General features: G+C 38.7%; 1 protein-coding gene across 1 annotated transcript in view; it reads left to right on the top strand.

Moving 5' to 3' along the window:
- Positions 1 to 1849: 1849 nt before the first annotated feature.
- The window catches only part of LOC131956868 (uncharacterized), a 40166-nt gene continuing 24129 nt past the window's right edge, over positions 1850 to 17886 (top strand). Inside the window, exon 1 of the mRNA XM_059321482.1 lies at positions 1850 to 2132. Within this exon, the coding sequence (XP_059177465.1) occupies positions 1850 to 2132 (283 nt within the window). The remainder of the gene's footprint in view (positions 2133 to 17886) is intronic.

Genomic DNA, 17886 nt, shown 5'->3' with positions numbered 1-17886 from the left:
CTTGGCTTGACGCAATGGGTGGGTGGGGTAAAGAAATTACGTAGACGACTGAAATAACCCTAGAACCTCTGGCAGCCTCGGTTTGATGCAGTGGGTGGGTGGGGTAAGACCAGTTGGTGGGTGGGGTAAAGAAATGACGTTGAGGACTGAAATAACTCTAGAACCTCTGGCAGCCTCGGTTTGATGCAGTGGGTTGGTGGGGTAAGACCAGTTGGTGCGTGGGTAAAGAAATTACGTAGAGGACTGAAAATAACCCTAGAACCCCTGGCAGCCTCGGTTTGATGCAGTGGGTGGGTGGGGTAAGACCAGTTGGTGCGTGGGGTAAAGAAATTAGACGACTAAAATAACCCTAGAACCTCTAACAGCCTGGGTTTGACGCAATGGGCTGGAGTGGATGAAGAGAAGCGAACAAGCTGACATCTAGCATTAATCTCCAACAAAGATTTTTCCCAACACAATCATTCAGAACACGAATCATCTATTAACGGATAATAAGTTCAAGGAAGAAACCGAAAATAAATGTACTTTTTGTCGCGTCGTTTTTTTTTAGAGAGGATTCCTCTTGAAATGTGACATTTATAATATCAGATGTTGCTTCTAAAAATGTCGAATCGTGTTGGAGTTTCCCAAATTTTTTACTTGCATTGACCACGTGATCTGTACTTCCTGTTTTTTTTTTTCAAAACACCAGGGATAAGTTAAAAAGATAGTGCCGGAAAAAAAAATCGCGATATTTGGTGCAACTTAATATGGTGGAACTGTAGGCTCAAAATTAAAATTTAAACATCGTACAGAAAAATAATCTCACACTTTATAATCTTATTGTCCGAGACTTATCAGTTTGTTTAGCATTATGTAATTTATTAGCCTGCTTCTGAATTTGATCAAAATATTACTGGACAACTTACATTATATCGAAAATTGTGTTTTCAAATATCAAGAATTTTCCGTAAACCAGAGTTTCGGTGAGTTAGTCTCAGGGGTTCACTCTTCTAGGAGAGACAAATCCAAAATCAAACCTCTGCCGTCTTGTAGTTTGTTCTTGTTGGACAAAGGCTATGGAAGCAAATCCAAAAAGAAAAACAGGCTGAAATCGGAGTCAATGGCCTCAATGGCTCATAACCAGTTGACACGTATCCTTAATTGTTTTGGAGGGGGTTCCTTTCCAACACTAAAATTGAGAACGAAGAAGAAGAAGAAGGCTCATAAAATCGGATTTTCTTAGTGTTCACAATAGAACTATTAGTAAGGGTTGGGTGCGTTTATGATACTTGTGGGGTTTGGTACCTATAAAAAGGTTAGAACCATTGTACTAAAGCTAACTGTTCTCTTTTAGTGTGAAAGTTCTCTGACTCTCAAAGACAAATATTCAAATGTTCATTAATTCATTTCATAATTATAAGCCAATGTCTTTTTTCGCATATAAGAAAATCAAAACATGAACGTAAAAATATATTGTGGTCAAGATTTGAGAGACCTTGATGAACTAGCTGGGTGAATATTGATTTATTTACCTGTAATGCTCATTCATGAGATGAAAGGACATTATTAAATACTCGTTTATCGCCCTTGGGAATTTATAAGTAGTTCTTGTTGTCATAAAGCGTTCGTCTGTTCCATGTTGAATATTCGATTTCCGTAAAACATATTGACATCCACTGCGGCAATTTGGATTCAAATACAAAGTTAAAAATAATTTGGGTTTTAACCCAATATAGAAGATACGGAAACACATTTAACCAAGTATTGATTACATTTACAAAGCATGTTATACGAGGACGTATAAACGGATGGGTACGTTATGTGAATAAGGTTAGCTAGTACGGGACAAGTAGATCGAATGAGCTCAATGGATGAGGAGAGGAAGACAAGACAGCAAGACAGGACAAGAAGACAGGGCAGGAAGACAGGACAGGAAGACAGGAAGACAGACAGGAAGACAGACAGGAAGACAGGACAGGAAGACAGGACAGGAAGACAGGACAGGAAGACAGGACAGGAAGACAGGACAGGAAGACAGGACAGGAAGACGGGACAGGAAGACAGAACAGGAAGACAGGACAGGAAGACAGGACAGGAAGACAGGACAGGAAGACAGGACAGTCTCAAGCAAATCACAGTAACATTAAGGGGTAAACTACTTGAAAACTAATCCGTTAATATTTACAAATTACTTGCAAACATTATTATCTTTATTTAATTAAGTAATCTGACATGTAACCTTGGTATATGAAGGGATAGTTTGGTCAACAATATACCTAACTGCTTTTACTTTCCCTAAACTGAGTTAGGTACCCCTCAGATCTGAGTGGACTCAGGGACGATCTACTCTACTTGGATTTTTACTTGATGCTTTCTGGTTAGCTATTTAGCGCTCTACCGCTAGGCCACGACGTCCCCTATCTCTATTTAACGCATATTCTTTTAACCATAGGACTTTCCTGTGCAAAATGTGTATCTTAATCTCAGACTATTCTTAACCAAAGGAACCCACTTAGCAGAGGCGTAGCGACCCTTCCCGGCGCCCGGGGACAAACTTTTCGATTTGCACCCCTCCCCTCAAACTTTCGATTTGCACCCCCCCTCAAGATTTTGATTTGCACCCCCCTCCCCCTCAAACTTTCGATTTGCACCCCCCCCCTCAAGATTTCGATTTGCACCCCTCAATTTTTCAATTTATTTTTCCAACCCATTTTGGCGCCCCCTATGGTCGGCGCCCGGGGACATGTGTGTGTGTGTCCCCCCGCCCCCCCCCCCCCCTCGCTACGCTACTGCTGCTTAGCATTGGTACGCTTAAAAAATTAACCTTGAACCGTACCTAGATAAAAGAATGCTCTTAACCTTGTACTGTTCTTAAATAAGGACTTACATTTAACCTTGAGACTTTCTCTCAACAAAAGAGTTCCAGGGCCACACACTTGAGAGAATTATCATGGGATTTCCTCCCTTGACCAACCGTTTAACTTTCTAACCCTTACAGTACGTCATTTAAATATTTAATGACTGCAACTGTTTAAATCAACAAGGGTTTTTCCCTGGACACTGGCACTACGTCATTTATCTACTACAGTTTAAGTATGGTTCGCATTTTACCTATTACAAGATTCAACTCTGGACACTAGAGCTACGTCATTTATCCAGTACAGTTATAATATTTTACCTCTTACAACATTCAACTCTGGACACTAAAGCTACGTCATTTATCCACTACAGTTTATCTATGGTTCGGCCTTTACCTATTAGAAGATTCAACTCTGAACACTAGAGCTACGTCCTTTATCCGGTACAGTTTTAATCTGGTTCGCATTTTACCTCTTACAACATTCAACTCTGGACATTTAAACTACTTCATTTATCTACTTCAGTTTAGATATTGTTCGCATTTTATCTATTACAACATTCAATTCTGGAAACTAGGGCTACGTCATTTATCCAATTTACAGTTTAAATATGGTTCGCATTTTACCAACTACGACATCCAATTTAACTCGAGGCACTAGCGCGACGCTTTATCCAACTACAATACATAATTGGTTCACGCTATACCTACTAATATGTTAAAAACCACTGTCAAAAAATGTGATGCCAGTCATTGCGAAATGAGTTATTTCTTCTGAATGTCTTGGAAAAGGTACATGAGTTTAACACACTACATCAAGGTAGCACACTACATCAAATTAACACACTACATCAAAGTAGCGCACTACATCAAATTAACACACTACATCAAAGTAGCAAAGTGCATCAACGTAGCACACTACATCAAATTAACACACTACATCAAATTAACACACTACATCAAATTAACACACTACATCAAAGTAGCACACTACATCAAATTAACACACTACATCAAAGTAGCAAAGTGCATCAACGTAGCACACTACATCAAATTAACACACTACATCAAAGTAGCACACTACATCAAATTAACACACCACATCAAATTAACACACTACATCAAAGTAGCACACTACATCAAATTAACACACTACATCAAAGTAGCAAAGTACATCAACGTAGCACACTACATCAAATTAACACTCTACATCAAATTAACACTCTACATCAAAGTAGCACACTGCATCAAAGTAGCGCACTACATCAAAGAAACACATTACATCAAATTGAACTCTACATCATAGTAGCACACTATATCAAAGCTGAATTCTGAATGTCTTGGAAAAGGTACATGAGTTTAACACACTACATCAAGGTAGCACACTACATCAAATTAACACACTACATCAAAGTAGCGCACTACATCAAATTAACACACTACATCAAAGTAGCAAAGTGCATCAACGTAGCACACTACATCAAATTAACACACTACATCAAATTAACACACTACATCAAATTAACACACTACATCAAAGTAGCACACTACATCAAATTAACACACTACATCAAAGTAGCAAAGTGCATCAACGTAGCACACTACATCAAATTAACACACTACATCAAAGTAGCACACTACATCAAATTAACTACGACATCCACTACATCAAATTAACACTCTACATCAAATTAACACTCTACATCAAAGTAGCACACTGCATCAAAGTAGCGCACTACATCAAAGAAGCACATTACATCAAATTGAACTCTACATCATAGTAGCACACTATATCAAAGCAACACAATATATCAAACTGACAAACTATTTTAGTTTGGTATAAAGTACGCCATTTCGGCTCAGTTCAATATAATGTTTAGCCTTAATGACACCACTTATATGTTATCTAGATACTTAGATATAAATGGTTCACATTACAATCTTTGTTCTTTTTCATTTTTGCACTTTCTCGTATACGAAGTATTGTAATAGTACAAAAAATCGAAATTGAGATTTTCACAAATTTCGCCGTTTTACACCTCTCTGAGTCGGAAAAACTTAGTTTTGCAAATTTTTCGGTATGTCTGTGTGTGTGTGTATGTGTATGTGTATGGGTGTTTAAGTCTGTGAACCCGATAACTTGAGAACTTTTACAGCTAGGTTGATGACATTTTATATAGAAGTATTATGTTAAATTTGTATAAACTTTTTAGCGATTTCCGGTAACCAGAATTGAAATTCTATTCTCTTTCGGTTTTTAAAAAGCCGATAACTTGAATACTGTTTATGACAGCGATATTTCTCATGGTGGTAAAATATCTAATTCTCTGTTTTCTGTCAAATTTTGAGTAATTTCCGGTGACCGGAACGGAAGTAGTACTTTACGTTACATCCGATTTCTAAAAAAAAAACGCATATGAATTTATATAAGTACTAATGTTCCTCACTATTATACACGCCTTGCTTGTGGTTTACATGGTGCGCAATTATGTAAAAATTGAATAAAAAGCATGTCTATATCCCGAGTTGCCATCCCCCTTAGTGTTATATAAGAATATTCGAGAAAGTTTAGGGGAGTTCACTCCCGCTTTTTTTCCCCACTGAAACTTGTGGTAGTGCCAATATTGTTTTTATTCGTTATCATGGTGTTTGCAATACTGACAAAATTGTTTTTATTGCCATAGAGTTTACGCTACTTCAAGTACTTGCAATAATGACAGAATTGTTTTCATTGTCATAGAGCTTGCACTATTTCACCTTCTTGCACTACCGAAATTGTTTTCGCTGTATAAGGTTTTCGCTACAGGCAATCCATGTTTATGTTATCCAACTCTAAACGTACTCCGATGAACGCCCCTTCCGCCACACAACGCTCCGCTGGTCTGCCGCTAGTCACAGAGTCTGTTCGGAGTCTCCAAGGAATCGTAAACTTCCCATCAGATACAATCTGCTAATAGCCTCGTAAGATTGGTGCCAGAATAAAAAATGTGTTTACAGGTTAAAAATAACATCTGTGTTAATTTATTCTGAAAACGTTGGATGATACTCGCATTCGTCGTAATAAAAGTCTAGATTAGTAGGTCTAAATGTTCACCTCAACATTAATGTAGGTCTTGATTAGTTGGTCTACATTTTCATGTCAACATTAATGTGGGTCTAAATTTTCATGTCGACAATCAATTTGGGTCTAGATAAGTGGGTCTACATTTTCACAGTAACATTTGTGTAGGTCTAAATTTTCATGTCGACATTCAGTGTGGGTCTAGATTAGTGGGTCTCAATTTTCTTGGTAACAATCAATAGGGCTCTCGATATGTTGGTCTAAATTTTATTGTTAACAACTAATGTAGATCTAGATTAATGTGTCTAAAATGGCACGTGCACATTACCACTGTAAGTATTATGTGAAAAGTAGGACCAGTGCTATTTATATATGGACAGTGAAAGTAGTCGACTATTGTCTTCAAATTATACATTTTAGTATTGACTTTCAATCACATATACCGTAACACTGATAAGTTGTTTTTCCCCAGAAAATAAGATAAATTCTCTAAGATTTCCAAATAACACATTTGAAATAAATGGAAAACTCATTCACATTAACACGAAAACTTTGAGATCGTCTAATTTTAATTCATTTCACTAAGTCTAGTTGTTAAGAAAGATAATTTCCTATCAAACACGTTCCGCAGAAAATATAGCATGTATATTTATCAAAGAAAGGATACCCGTATTGATCCACTACAGCTCACCACACCTAACCTAGCCTTGTGCTTAGTCAGATGAAAACAACTGCAGACATATAGTAAACATCTTCAGCAGCGGTCCCACCCCACCCCATAAATGGTCCCACCCCACCCCATAAAACATGATTGATAACTCAATGTCTGGCTGAAATATGGCCGCCCAGCCATCCACGTGACCAGGTCAACCAAACGATGTATACTTCCGGTGAAGTAGGTTTCAGGGACTGTGAAGTCAATGTGTGTTTGTGATGTATGGTCTTCATATTGATTCGGTTGTATTGCTATGCGTGGAGTGGTTAATTTCACGAAGGTGTTGTTTTATTTTTCTGGTGTTCAAGTTGTTTTCGACGTGGCCTAGATAAGCTACCTATTTGAAAAATAAGTCAGAATCGGTTTAATTGCGATGCGTTGATTGGTTAATTTCACGAAGGTGTTGTTTTAGTGTTCTGGTGTTGAAGTTGTTTTTGACGTGGCCTAAATAAGTTGCCTGTATGAAAACTAAGTCGGAATTAAAAAAAAAATATGCTGCCAGTTTGAACACTAAGTCAAAGAAAAAAAAATCATCAAGATAATTCAATAAATGTTTGTTTTTGACGTGACCTAAATAAGCTGCTTGTTTGAACACAAAGTTAAAAAAAAACAAAAAAAAAAAAAAAAAAAAAAAAACATCAAGATAATTCAAGAAATGTTTGTTTTTGACGTGGTCTAAATAAGCTGCTTGTTTGAACACTAAGTCAAAATTAAAAAAATAAATAAAAGAAACCCAAAGTTTTTGTTTGTTTTTTGACGGGGCCCTAAATAAGCTGACTGTTTGAATACCAAGTCAAAATTAAATTAAAAAAAAAACAAACATCACGATAATGCAAATATTTTTTGTTTATTTTTGACGTTGCCTTATAAACTATCTGTTGGAATACTAAGTCTGAGTGTTACAAAAATAAACTCATTAAAATGAATCACTGTATGTCTTCATAACGCTTTTAATTGTCTGTGTTTGCAGAGGCGTAGCGACCCCTCCCGGCGCCCGGGGACAAACTTTCGATTTGGCGCCCCCCCCCCCCTATATTTTTTATATTTATAATTCAAAATAGCAGCTAAAATGAGCTTATTTTGGCGCCCTTAATGTCGGCGCCCGGGGACATATGTACCCCCCTGCCCCCCGGTCGCTACGCCTCTGTGTGTTTGTCTTCATTTTATTTTCTAAACCATAATTTCCAATAAGAATCTACTATAGTGCTTTACGCTTAAGAGCGATTTTTTTTTCGTTCAGCGTACCTATAGAAAAATGGTAGAAACGATCAACATAGGAATGTTAATTTGGTACTAAAAACACTTTTCTACACACATGAACAGGCTGATCAAAGGTAGAGCTCAAACGCTGATCTATAGGGGAAAACTGTGTAGAAATATTTTTAGTACCAAATTAACAATCCTGGGGTTTCTCGTCTGTATAATTACTCGCGGTAAATTGGTTCTGGCGTAATCGCCGGTACTGCTTGAAAGGGTTAACAAAATGTTATTTACATTCTGTACTGTTTTTAGATTCGTTTTTTTATATTCTTCCCTCTATCGTCCATCTTTTTTTTCCTAATTAAATCAAACAATATCTCATTTTTTGTTAAATATAGTATGTTGATTTCAATAGTTGTTATATTAGGAGTTTAAATACAAGAATGCGCACTAAACATATATTTTATAACACACTTCTGAATATAATTAAGTGTAATTTATCATTCGATTTACGCTTATAAAGTAGATATTACGTTTACGTGCAATGCTAATTTATGAAAATGTTATATGAAAATGTGAACTATATTTCGATTAGGAATGAAAGTAGTTATTGTTTCTTTTAACAGCATCATTTGTTCTCATCTCCTAGTGCAAAACATAAGCCTGTTAATAGTTATTTTTTTATAAATATAATTCATATATATATATATATATATATATATATATATATATATATATATATATATATATATATATATATATATATATATATACATAGGCCGACCGACCCCTTATAATACATATATGTATTCAACAATATTTAGTTAATATTGTATGTAAGGTTGTAAATTCGCATCTACCAAAATAAAATCTCCCCAAAAAAAAAAACAACCCAACCCAACCCAACACCGAGTTTTATTTCCTACAGGAAGACCCTTGGGGTGAATTTAGAATTTCCTGGTACACTTCACGTCAATCTACGGCCCCCATCCCTTGACGTATACGGCACTTTTTCAAACTAATGGAATTAATGGAATGCTCGAGCATCGATGCCGTACGGGGAAGTACCGATTGATGACAGAAATCTTTATGTAAGAATTTCTCTACATTGCCCCCGTCCCCTTTTTCTCCATGTATAGATAGGTATAGATGTGTATGTCTTAATGTAGAAACATACCAATATATATGTATATATATAATTATATATATATATATATATATATATATATATATATATATATATATATATATATATATATATATATATATATATATATATATATATATATATATATATATATATATACATATATATACATTTTATAAAAATGCATGTATATGCATATATATTTATGTAAATACATACATATATATATATATATATATATATATATATATATATATATATATATATATATATATCCTATATATACAGAAAAATAAATAAATAAATAAATAAATAAATAAATACATAAATAAATCAATATATATATATATATATATATATATATATATATATATATATATATATATATATATATATATATATATATATATATACCATTGTCATTACATTTAACAAAGCTGAATGGTATTACTAAACATTCTAATTAAATATTAACTCATACATTTTTAAGGAAACCTTATGTCAAGCATACGCGTTATAAAAGTATAGCCATCTAGTAATTAACACATTCACCACCTATTAGTGTTGCCACTAGTATAGTCTCTGCTCCACGCACAGTCAGACACAAACCTGTTTCAAACTGCTGGAGTTCTGTCGCTGGGTCTACCGTGTGTGGTGTTAATTGATTGATGAGTCTGATTACTGATTGACCTCCCATGTGATCGATATACCTAGCATGGGACATTACTCCCATTAGTCGAGTTAGTCCACCTTTGTTATTCAAGCTGTGAAAATCAACACTTATACTGACCTCAGACAAAAATGAATCTATAATTAATTAGTTGGGGGTAATTGGTTAATTGGGATAATTGTTTAACAGGGATAGTGTCATCGGTAGGATAATTGAAATGTAAAGGTTTCCGTCGGAACAGCAGTTTAAAATTCTTCTAAAAATAACTTCCTGTTTATTTAGGTCACGCGAGGAAGTGTGGTGCATGACCTATGTTTATTTATAGATAAACGCGTCACATAAAACAAAACAAGGCTTGGTTAAATATTTACATAGCTTCGTAGTTGTGAAGGCCTCATTAGTTTTATTAAAGTGAGATATTTACTGTAGTGTACAAATAATTTGCTTCACTAAATATTTACATTGCTTCATACTTGTGAAGGTATCATTAGTTTTATTAGAGTGAGATTTTAACTGTAGTGTACATAGAATTTGCTTCGTTACGTTGCTATGATTTATTGTACTACTAAATAATTACATTGCATCGTACTTCGTACTGTAATTTAGCAAGCACATTGTGGTTATATGGTTGTAACAGCCGATATAGTTCATGTAGGCATAAAAAAAAGTAAAAACTACGGAAATATTTTTGATCAGTAGTTCTTGACGTGGGTTCGATCGAACCTCAGGGTTTCGATAGGTCAGTCTCAGGGGTTCGGCGAAGGTCATGACACACACCCTACTCATAAGATCCACGATAGGATTTTGTCAGTGCAGTCGATAGAACTAATAAGAAGCGATCGATGAATACTCATTTAAAACTGATGGGGTTCGGTACCTCAAAAAAGGTTAAGAACCACAGTTTTAGATTGTTATACACATTTAAACGGGAGATATTATCCGTCCCCAATTCCATTAAATGATATTTCTCTTTTATTTTATTTTAACAATTATCACCACATTGTTACTCTAAAATTAGCCAACAAATCCCCCCCCCTCCCCCGGAGCGAACCACCCCTATGACTTGCTGCTTTTGTTTCCGTTGTTCGTTGGTTTTTTTTTTTTTTTTTTTTTTTTTTTTTAGAATTTTTTTACGAGGTGTGGGGGGTGGGGGGGGGGGACTTGAAACTTTCGGTCAGGGGGACGGGTTTAAATTTTACGGGGGGAGGGGGTGTTGGCACTGCTTAAAGAATATATTTTCTATATAAATTATATGCCCCTCCCCCTCCCTGAAGAGATACCTGAAAGAAACTGCTTGCCACCTCCCCCTCCTTCCCCAACCCTCACCACCACCCAACACCACTCCACTGTCAGCAGACGTATTGAGCGACATCTACCCCGACCGACATGCCGACCGAATGTTCTAGATAAAACCTTCCACCACCCCGGGGATACGCGCGATAAGCAGGACCGAATGTATTTAAAAATGTTCACGTGAGGTTTTTTTTTTTTTAATCTCTGACCTGCCGTGGTTGGCGGAGCTTAAGGTTATCACAGTGGGAATCACATTACAGGGGCGGGTGTATTTGTTGTTGGATTGTGAGGACTGGTTAGTTTTTAGCGGGATGTGATGTAAATAGATAGCAGGGGATGTTTGTTTGTGGAGTCGTGTCGGAGTTATGAGGGTCAGTGGCGTAGCCAGGAATTGATCATGGGAGGGGTTCAAATATTTTTCCATCTGTATAAAATCATATATATATATATATATATATATATATATATATATATATATATATATATATATATATATATATATATATATATATATATATATATATATATATATATATATATATATATATATATATATATGTAGGGGTGTGAGTCCATGGGAGAAGTTATAACCCCCCCCCCCCAACCCCCCTTGCTACGCCACTTGCAAGGGTTGTGTTGTAGTTCTTACAACAGGGCAATACATGTGATGGTGTTTAGGTTAATTTTTGTTAACTATTGCATGCGTTAAATATCAGGGTCGTGTTTACGTTGTAGTGGCTACGCGGTGGTTTCGGAGCATTGGTCAAATAATTGTGGTTACATAATAAGTCTTATAGCTGTGTTGTGCATGATACATTGGGCAATGTGTAAGTTGAGATTCTCGATTGTTGAGAGGAAAAAAAAAATCAAATTTTCAGTTGGTAAATGAAATGTTGTTATTGTGTAGTAAACCAGTTTCACCTTCGCAAGCCATACTTTACCCCCCCCCCCCTCTCTCACTTTCCACCCTGATTCACCCTCCCCCAGGTAATATCCCCCCCCCCCCCCCCTTCCAAGTTTATTTCCCCTGACTGTCCGCATCCTGCTTCCTCTACTATCTCCCCACACTATCTCCCCACACTATCTCCCCACACTGTCTCCCCACACTGTCTCCCCACACTGTCTCCCCACACTGTCTCCCCACACTGTCTCCCCACACTGTCTCCCCACACTGTCTCCCCGACTGAACTCCGCCCTTCTTCGCCAACTGCCCTATCCTGCCCCCTGCCACTCCCAATGTCCCCACCCTACCTCCCCCTATGTCCCCACCCTGCCTACCCCAATGTCCCCACCCTGCCTACCCCAATGTCCCCACCTTGCCTACCCCAATGTCCCCACCCTACCTCCTCTATTGTCCCCACCCTACCTCCCCCTATGTCCCCACCCTACCTCCCCCTATGTCCCCACCCTACCTCCCCCTATGTCCCCACCCTGCCTACCCCAATGTCACCACCCTACCTCCAATAAAGTCCTCACCCTTCCTCCCCAAACCAACTCACCAAGACAGCGGTAACAAAGAGAACAAGAAATCGATAAGTTTAACACTATTTAAAGTGATTGGATTAAGTGATCGTGTTGTTGTGGTGACTGTTCGATCAGCGATCGTTGATCAGATCGATACAGATAATAACGGTCGTGTCGGGCAACACCCGCGGGCAAAGTTATCTGTGAAACAAGTGCTATGGACATTTTGTGCTTCGTGCCGGTGTGTGTGGGTGTCTCTTGGTACGTGTGTGTTCGTGTGTACATGAGTACGTATGTGAGTACGTGCGTCTCTTGGTGCGTATGTGTTTGTGTGTGTTTGTGTGTACATGAGTACGTATGTGAGTACGTGTGTTTCTTGGTGCGTGTGTGCGATTGTACTTGTGTAAGTGTGTGCGTATGCGTTCGCGATCGTGTGTGTGTGCTTACGTGCTTGCTTGTGTGTGCGTGCGTGCGTGTGCTTGTGCATGAGCGAGTTTATGTGTATGTGTACATGCGTGTGTGTGCATGTGTAAAAAAAAACGGAATACTTTTGTCCGTGTGATAAATTAGTATGTAGCCTAGAATCATTTTAATTTCGATTTTTGACGAATAAAAAGTACACCAGATAAAGGCGTTACATGTGTTTTAAATATAGTTATTGTATTAGAACGTCAAAATTTCGAGCGGTAATTTATTTCGAAAAACGTCAAATTAAATTGTAACAAGTAAAACTGTCGTAAATCAGAAAATAATGTTAAAAGTTTGTTATCAGTATCAAGTTTCTTGGTCTCCGTTCAACTTTTGATGTATTCAATTTTGATAGAGACGGGGTAGAATTTACGGAACTCTAAAACTAATGAAAATATGAATAATTAAATTCTCCCATTAGTTATCAGTTCACCTGTGTTTGTTGTGTGTTGATCGATGAGGTAGCAAGGATTTGAGAAGAAAGAATTGCGTAACGATGTGTTTGTCATCGTTATCGGTATAAAATGTGTTTTCATTTACGTCATCATCTTTTCTATTTTGTGCGTATGGGCAGATGGAGTGGAATCGATATTTTTTCCGTGAGTTCGGTATACGGGTTATAGAGTAATCAGCACTATGACCGCCGCCTTAGTTTCCCAAACGTGAGTCAATTACCCTTTGTAACAGTCAAATGTAAGGTGAATGCATGTTTCGAGTATGTTTCATAAAAAGGCGATATAAATCTAAAATATAGTGTGGGTGTGCGCATGCGCTAAAATAAGGAAGCAAGGAGGTAGAGAGCGGGAAGAAAATGGCGATGTTTTGGCAGTGAAGTCGTTGTATCAATGAACCAATAAAATCATGAAAATTTCCTGAACGTGGGTTGTTTAGTGTTATAAATTAGAATATAATATGTAATAACAAAGGAGGAGAGAGGAGAGCGGTTGGTATTTGTTTTTTGAGCTTGTGCCATGATTGGCAGCAGAAAAGGCCGTGACACCCTTCAGAGCTGTAAAGTCATATAGACTCGAGCGGGATTCAAACTAGAACCTTTACGGTTAACAGTTGTTAGCGCTACCACTCAACAACACCATCCCTACGCCAATTTAATTAGGGTAATAATAATAATCTGTAGAATGATTAATGATGATTCAATACAAATGACAGCTTTCAATTATGTTTATTCGGTTTACAGCCTGGTTATATGTGGACACGTATTATCAAAACATAACAATAAATTACAAAAAGTAACAAAATACATAGTAGATTATACCAGTGGCGTAGGCGGGGGGGTGTTAGGGGGGATCATAACCCCCATAGACCCCTCGGTATATAGAAAAAAAGTATGAGGGGGGTGCAAATCGAATGTTTGAGGGGGGGGGGGGTGCAAATCGAAAGTTTGAGGGGGGGTGCACATCGAAAGTTTGTCCCCGGGTAAAAATTGGAACCCCCCCCCCCCCCCCCCCTTTGAGACGATCCTGGCTACGCCACTGGATTATACTCAAAGCTGGATTATATACCGTATGTTTGAACGTGGTTTTTAAATAAATTGAGTAAATTTCCCATTTCAAATCTTATGATCCATTTGGCAGATGAAGTACTGTTACATGCTTCTTTACCTTTACATATGAATGCTGGTGCGGCCAGCACTCTGGCAACTTTTCCTTAACGTGAGTCAGGTACCTATCAGAGCTGCGTGGACATAGAGACGTCAGGCAGACTCAAGCGCGGATTAGATTTGAACTCGACACTTCCGGGTTAGCGGGCGGGCGCTCTACCACCCTACCACGTCGTTCCATCAATTCTAAAAAAAGGCTTAAAATCTTAAATAGACGTCGCGAGTGTTCCCTAAAAGGGGGAGGGGAGGGTTGGCGCGAAACACGGAACCAATGCACTTTATTTTGTCTATGTAAATAGAATACGGCAAAATCGAAAGTCCGTCTCCTTATAAATATGTATATTTCAGGAAATGGAGTGGGGGGAGGGTGGGGAGAGGGAAGGGGCTGGTTGAGTATTTGCCTCCAGCGTGCATGCATTTAATCTTCTGTATGACGTCATAAGAGCTTCCTAAATAGTGCCGTCTGGTGTGGTATGCTGTATGTGGGTACACCTGTTCGCATATGGATCCATATTCATACAGCCGAACATACTGACATACTCACACCCCCCCCCCCCTCATACCTACCTCTAGTAGGACAACATAAAACTAAAAAAAAAAACAGGATTTAAATTAATGAGGTAAAAACGGTTTCATACAATAAGAAATGACTGTATTTAAAAAAAAGAAACTGCTTTATAAAGGTAGAAACGGATTCATTAAATCAGAAACAGCTTCAGAGTTTCTTTCAGGCATTACCCAGGGGAGGAGGTGTACACCCCCCCCCCAACCCGCCGCCGGAAGTAAAAAAAACATATTATTAATATTATGAGATATTCATTTTTACACACACACACACACACATACACACACCCTCCCATATATATATATATATATATATATATATATATATATATATATATATATATATATATATATATATATATGTATATATATATGTATGTATATATGTATATGTATATATATATATGTATATATATATATATATATATATATATATATATATGTAACTGGGGTAGGCCTAACTACCAGTTACAAATGATAACGAACGAGAAGCCGCGACCCAGTATGAAATCTGACGCAACCATAACAGGTGGCTTATTGGATCGGTCTGATAACCACCTCAAAGCCAACGCGTGCTATTTTGGGAAACGGTATGAGAAGTTTCAGACGAGCTGTCAACTTTGATGGATGGGATGCAGATGTTTTAGTGAATCGGACGGTACGTCAGAAACTGCGACATTAGTTTTCGGATACATCGATTACAAGTATCGATTACGGAGGAATACAAGTACGGAGACGAGTACGGAGACAAGGCATAAATAGGAGGGCACGGCAGGACTCGTTCTCTCTCTTCCCGTTTCAGCGAGCTCTCTTCCATCTTCATCGCTCGCTTAGATCAGTCAGTCTGTGTGACTATGTCAAGTCGGTTATAGAACGGGTTAGCCGTATTGTGTTAAGGAGGATTATAGACATGTGGATTCAGTTATATAAAGCCTAGTGAAGGACTGTTAGGGGTCAGTTGATTCAGACTATTATTGAGAAGCATTCCTGTTGATTTATTGTGTTATTATGAAGCATTTCTTGATTCATGTAATAAAGGATCAATAGCGAACCTGCATCTTGAGTATCTATACTGTGGTCAATGTTGTCTAGAATGAGTGGTTAAACTCGTTAACACGTGGCACTACAGGCAATTAGGTCTCATTACATGTGGCGTTGCGAGCATGGTAACTGTTGGCTCGTTACAATTGGCGTTGTCGGCAGGATAAATGTTCGCTCGTCACAATTGGCGCTGCGAGCAGGGTCACATTTGGCGCTGCGAGTAGCCTAGGTCACATTTGGCGTCGTCGGACAGGATGAATTCAACTAGACTTGCCGTTTAAGGCACCTATAGTCAACCTTGTGCATAACTGTGTTTAGTGTGTGTGTGAATTCGGACATTCAGGAACTGTGAAAATTGAGGAACGAGGAAAAATTTTTCATACACACACGGTAAGAAAGAACTCTTTTTTTTTAGTACTTAAGGAAGAAAATGTCTACTCTGGACGAGAAGCAGACCCATATAGTGGTCCTACCCAGAGAGTCCCATATTAACAAATTTTACGGGGACGGAGACCCAACTTTAACCAACAGGTTCAGTGAAGAGGTCAAAGCGGCCTGGGCCGCGAGAAACATGTCACCAGAGGAAAGATTAAGACTGCTGATGGGAAGTATAGGAGAGACGGTCAGGGCAGAGGTAAAATGCCACGAAAAAACCGTCCAATCAGATCCAGATAAGGTGCTGGATCTGATTATGGAGACCTTTGGGGAGAGACGGTCGGGAGTGCAACTGCTATCGGGATTCGTGGGCTTAAAGCAGAGAATGGCGGAGAGTGTGATGGAGTACTCACACAGGATGAACAGGGCCTTTGATTTTGTAAAGGGCAAATCACCGGACATTGATGTACGCCTACTGAGGGACCATTTCATCGAGGGGCTAGCAACCCCGATCTTAAAGAGAGAGTTGAAAGAGGAGGTCCACAGAGACCAGCAGTTGACCTTCCTTCAGGTCAGGAACTCAGCGATCCGCAGGTCCGAGGATGAGGACCAATCGAACTGTTCGGTGGACAAAGTCTCTGTGCCTGAACAGAGACAATCCCCACCCACAGGGGCCGACACGATGGAGACCATGATGGCTCAACTGTTGGCCCACCTAGAGAAGGTTGACCAACGCTTGAAGTGGTTGGAAAGCAGGTCAACAGCTGAGAATCAGGAAAAGAACGGTACAAAACAGGGACGGGTTGGACGGCCGCGTCCTGCCAAGCCATCACTCCAATGGACGGCAGACGGTAGACCAATTTGTTTGTCTTGTTCACAACCCGGACATATGGCACGGTACTGCCAGGGAAACGGTCGTCCTCTGTAAGGCAGGGCCAAGCTACAGAGGGGCGAGGTTATGGCCCAAGAAACAAAATGATGGGAGTCTGTCCCGAAATGGTGATTACGATTGGGGACATCGCGGTGAAGGCAATTGTGGATACAGGCTCCCAGGTGACGACAATCACGGAAAATTTTTACACCAAATGGATGAAAGGAAAAGACCATAGGTTGAGGTCTGACACAGGCATGCGCCTAACGGCAGCTAATGGACTTACCATTCCATACTGCGGTTATTTTCTGACGGATGTCGTGGTGGCGGGACATAAGTTGAAGCAGGTTGGGGTGTTCGTTACGAAACACAACCTAGAGACAAATGTGTCAAACATACCTTGCCTATTGGGCATGAATATTCTTGGTCAGTTGCCAGAATTTCCTACAAATATTGTCGGATCGACCACACCAGGTCGGGGATCCAAGTTGGCCAGGTTTGCCAAGACCAGAGGAAGGACAGCAGTCCCGGCAAACACGGTCAAGGCAATCACATTACAA

Source organism: Physella acuta, unplaced genomic scaffold, assembly GCF_028476545.2.
Source record: "Physella acuta isolate Inbredline_101_S28 unplaced genomic scaffold, ASM2847654v3 ptg001181l, whole genome shotgun sequence".
Taxonomy (NCBI): domain Eukaryota; kingdom Metazoa; phylum Mollusca; class Gastropoda; family Physidae; genus Physella; species Physella acuta.
Note: the sequence above shows the minus strand (reverse complement) of the source record. Positions and strands in the feature narration are given on the sequence as shown.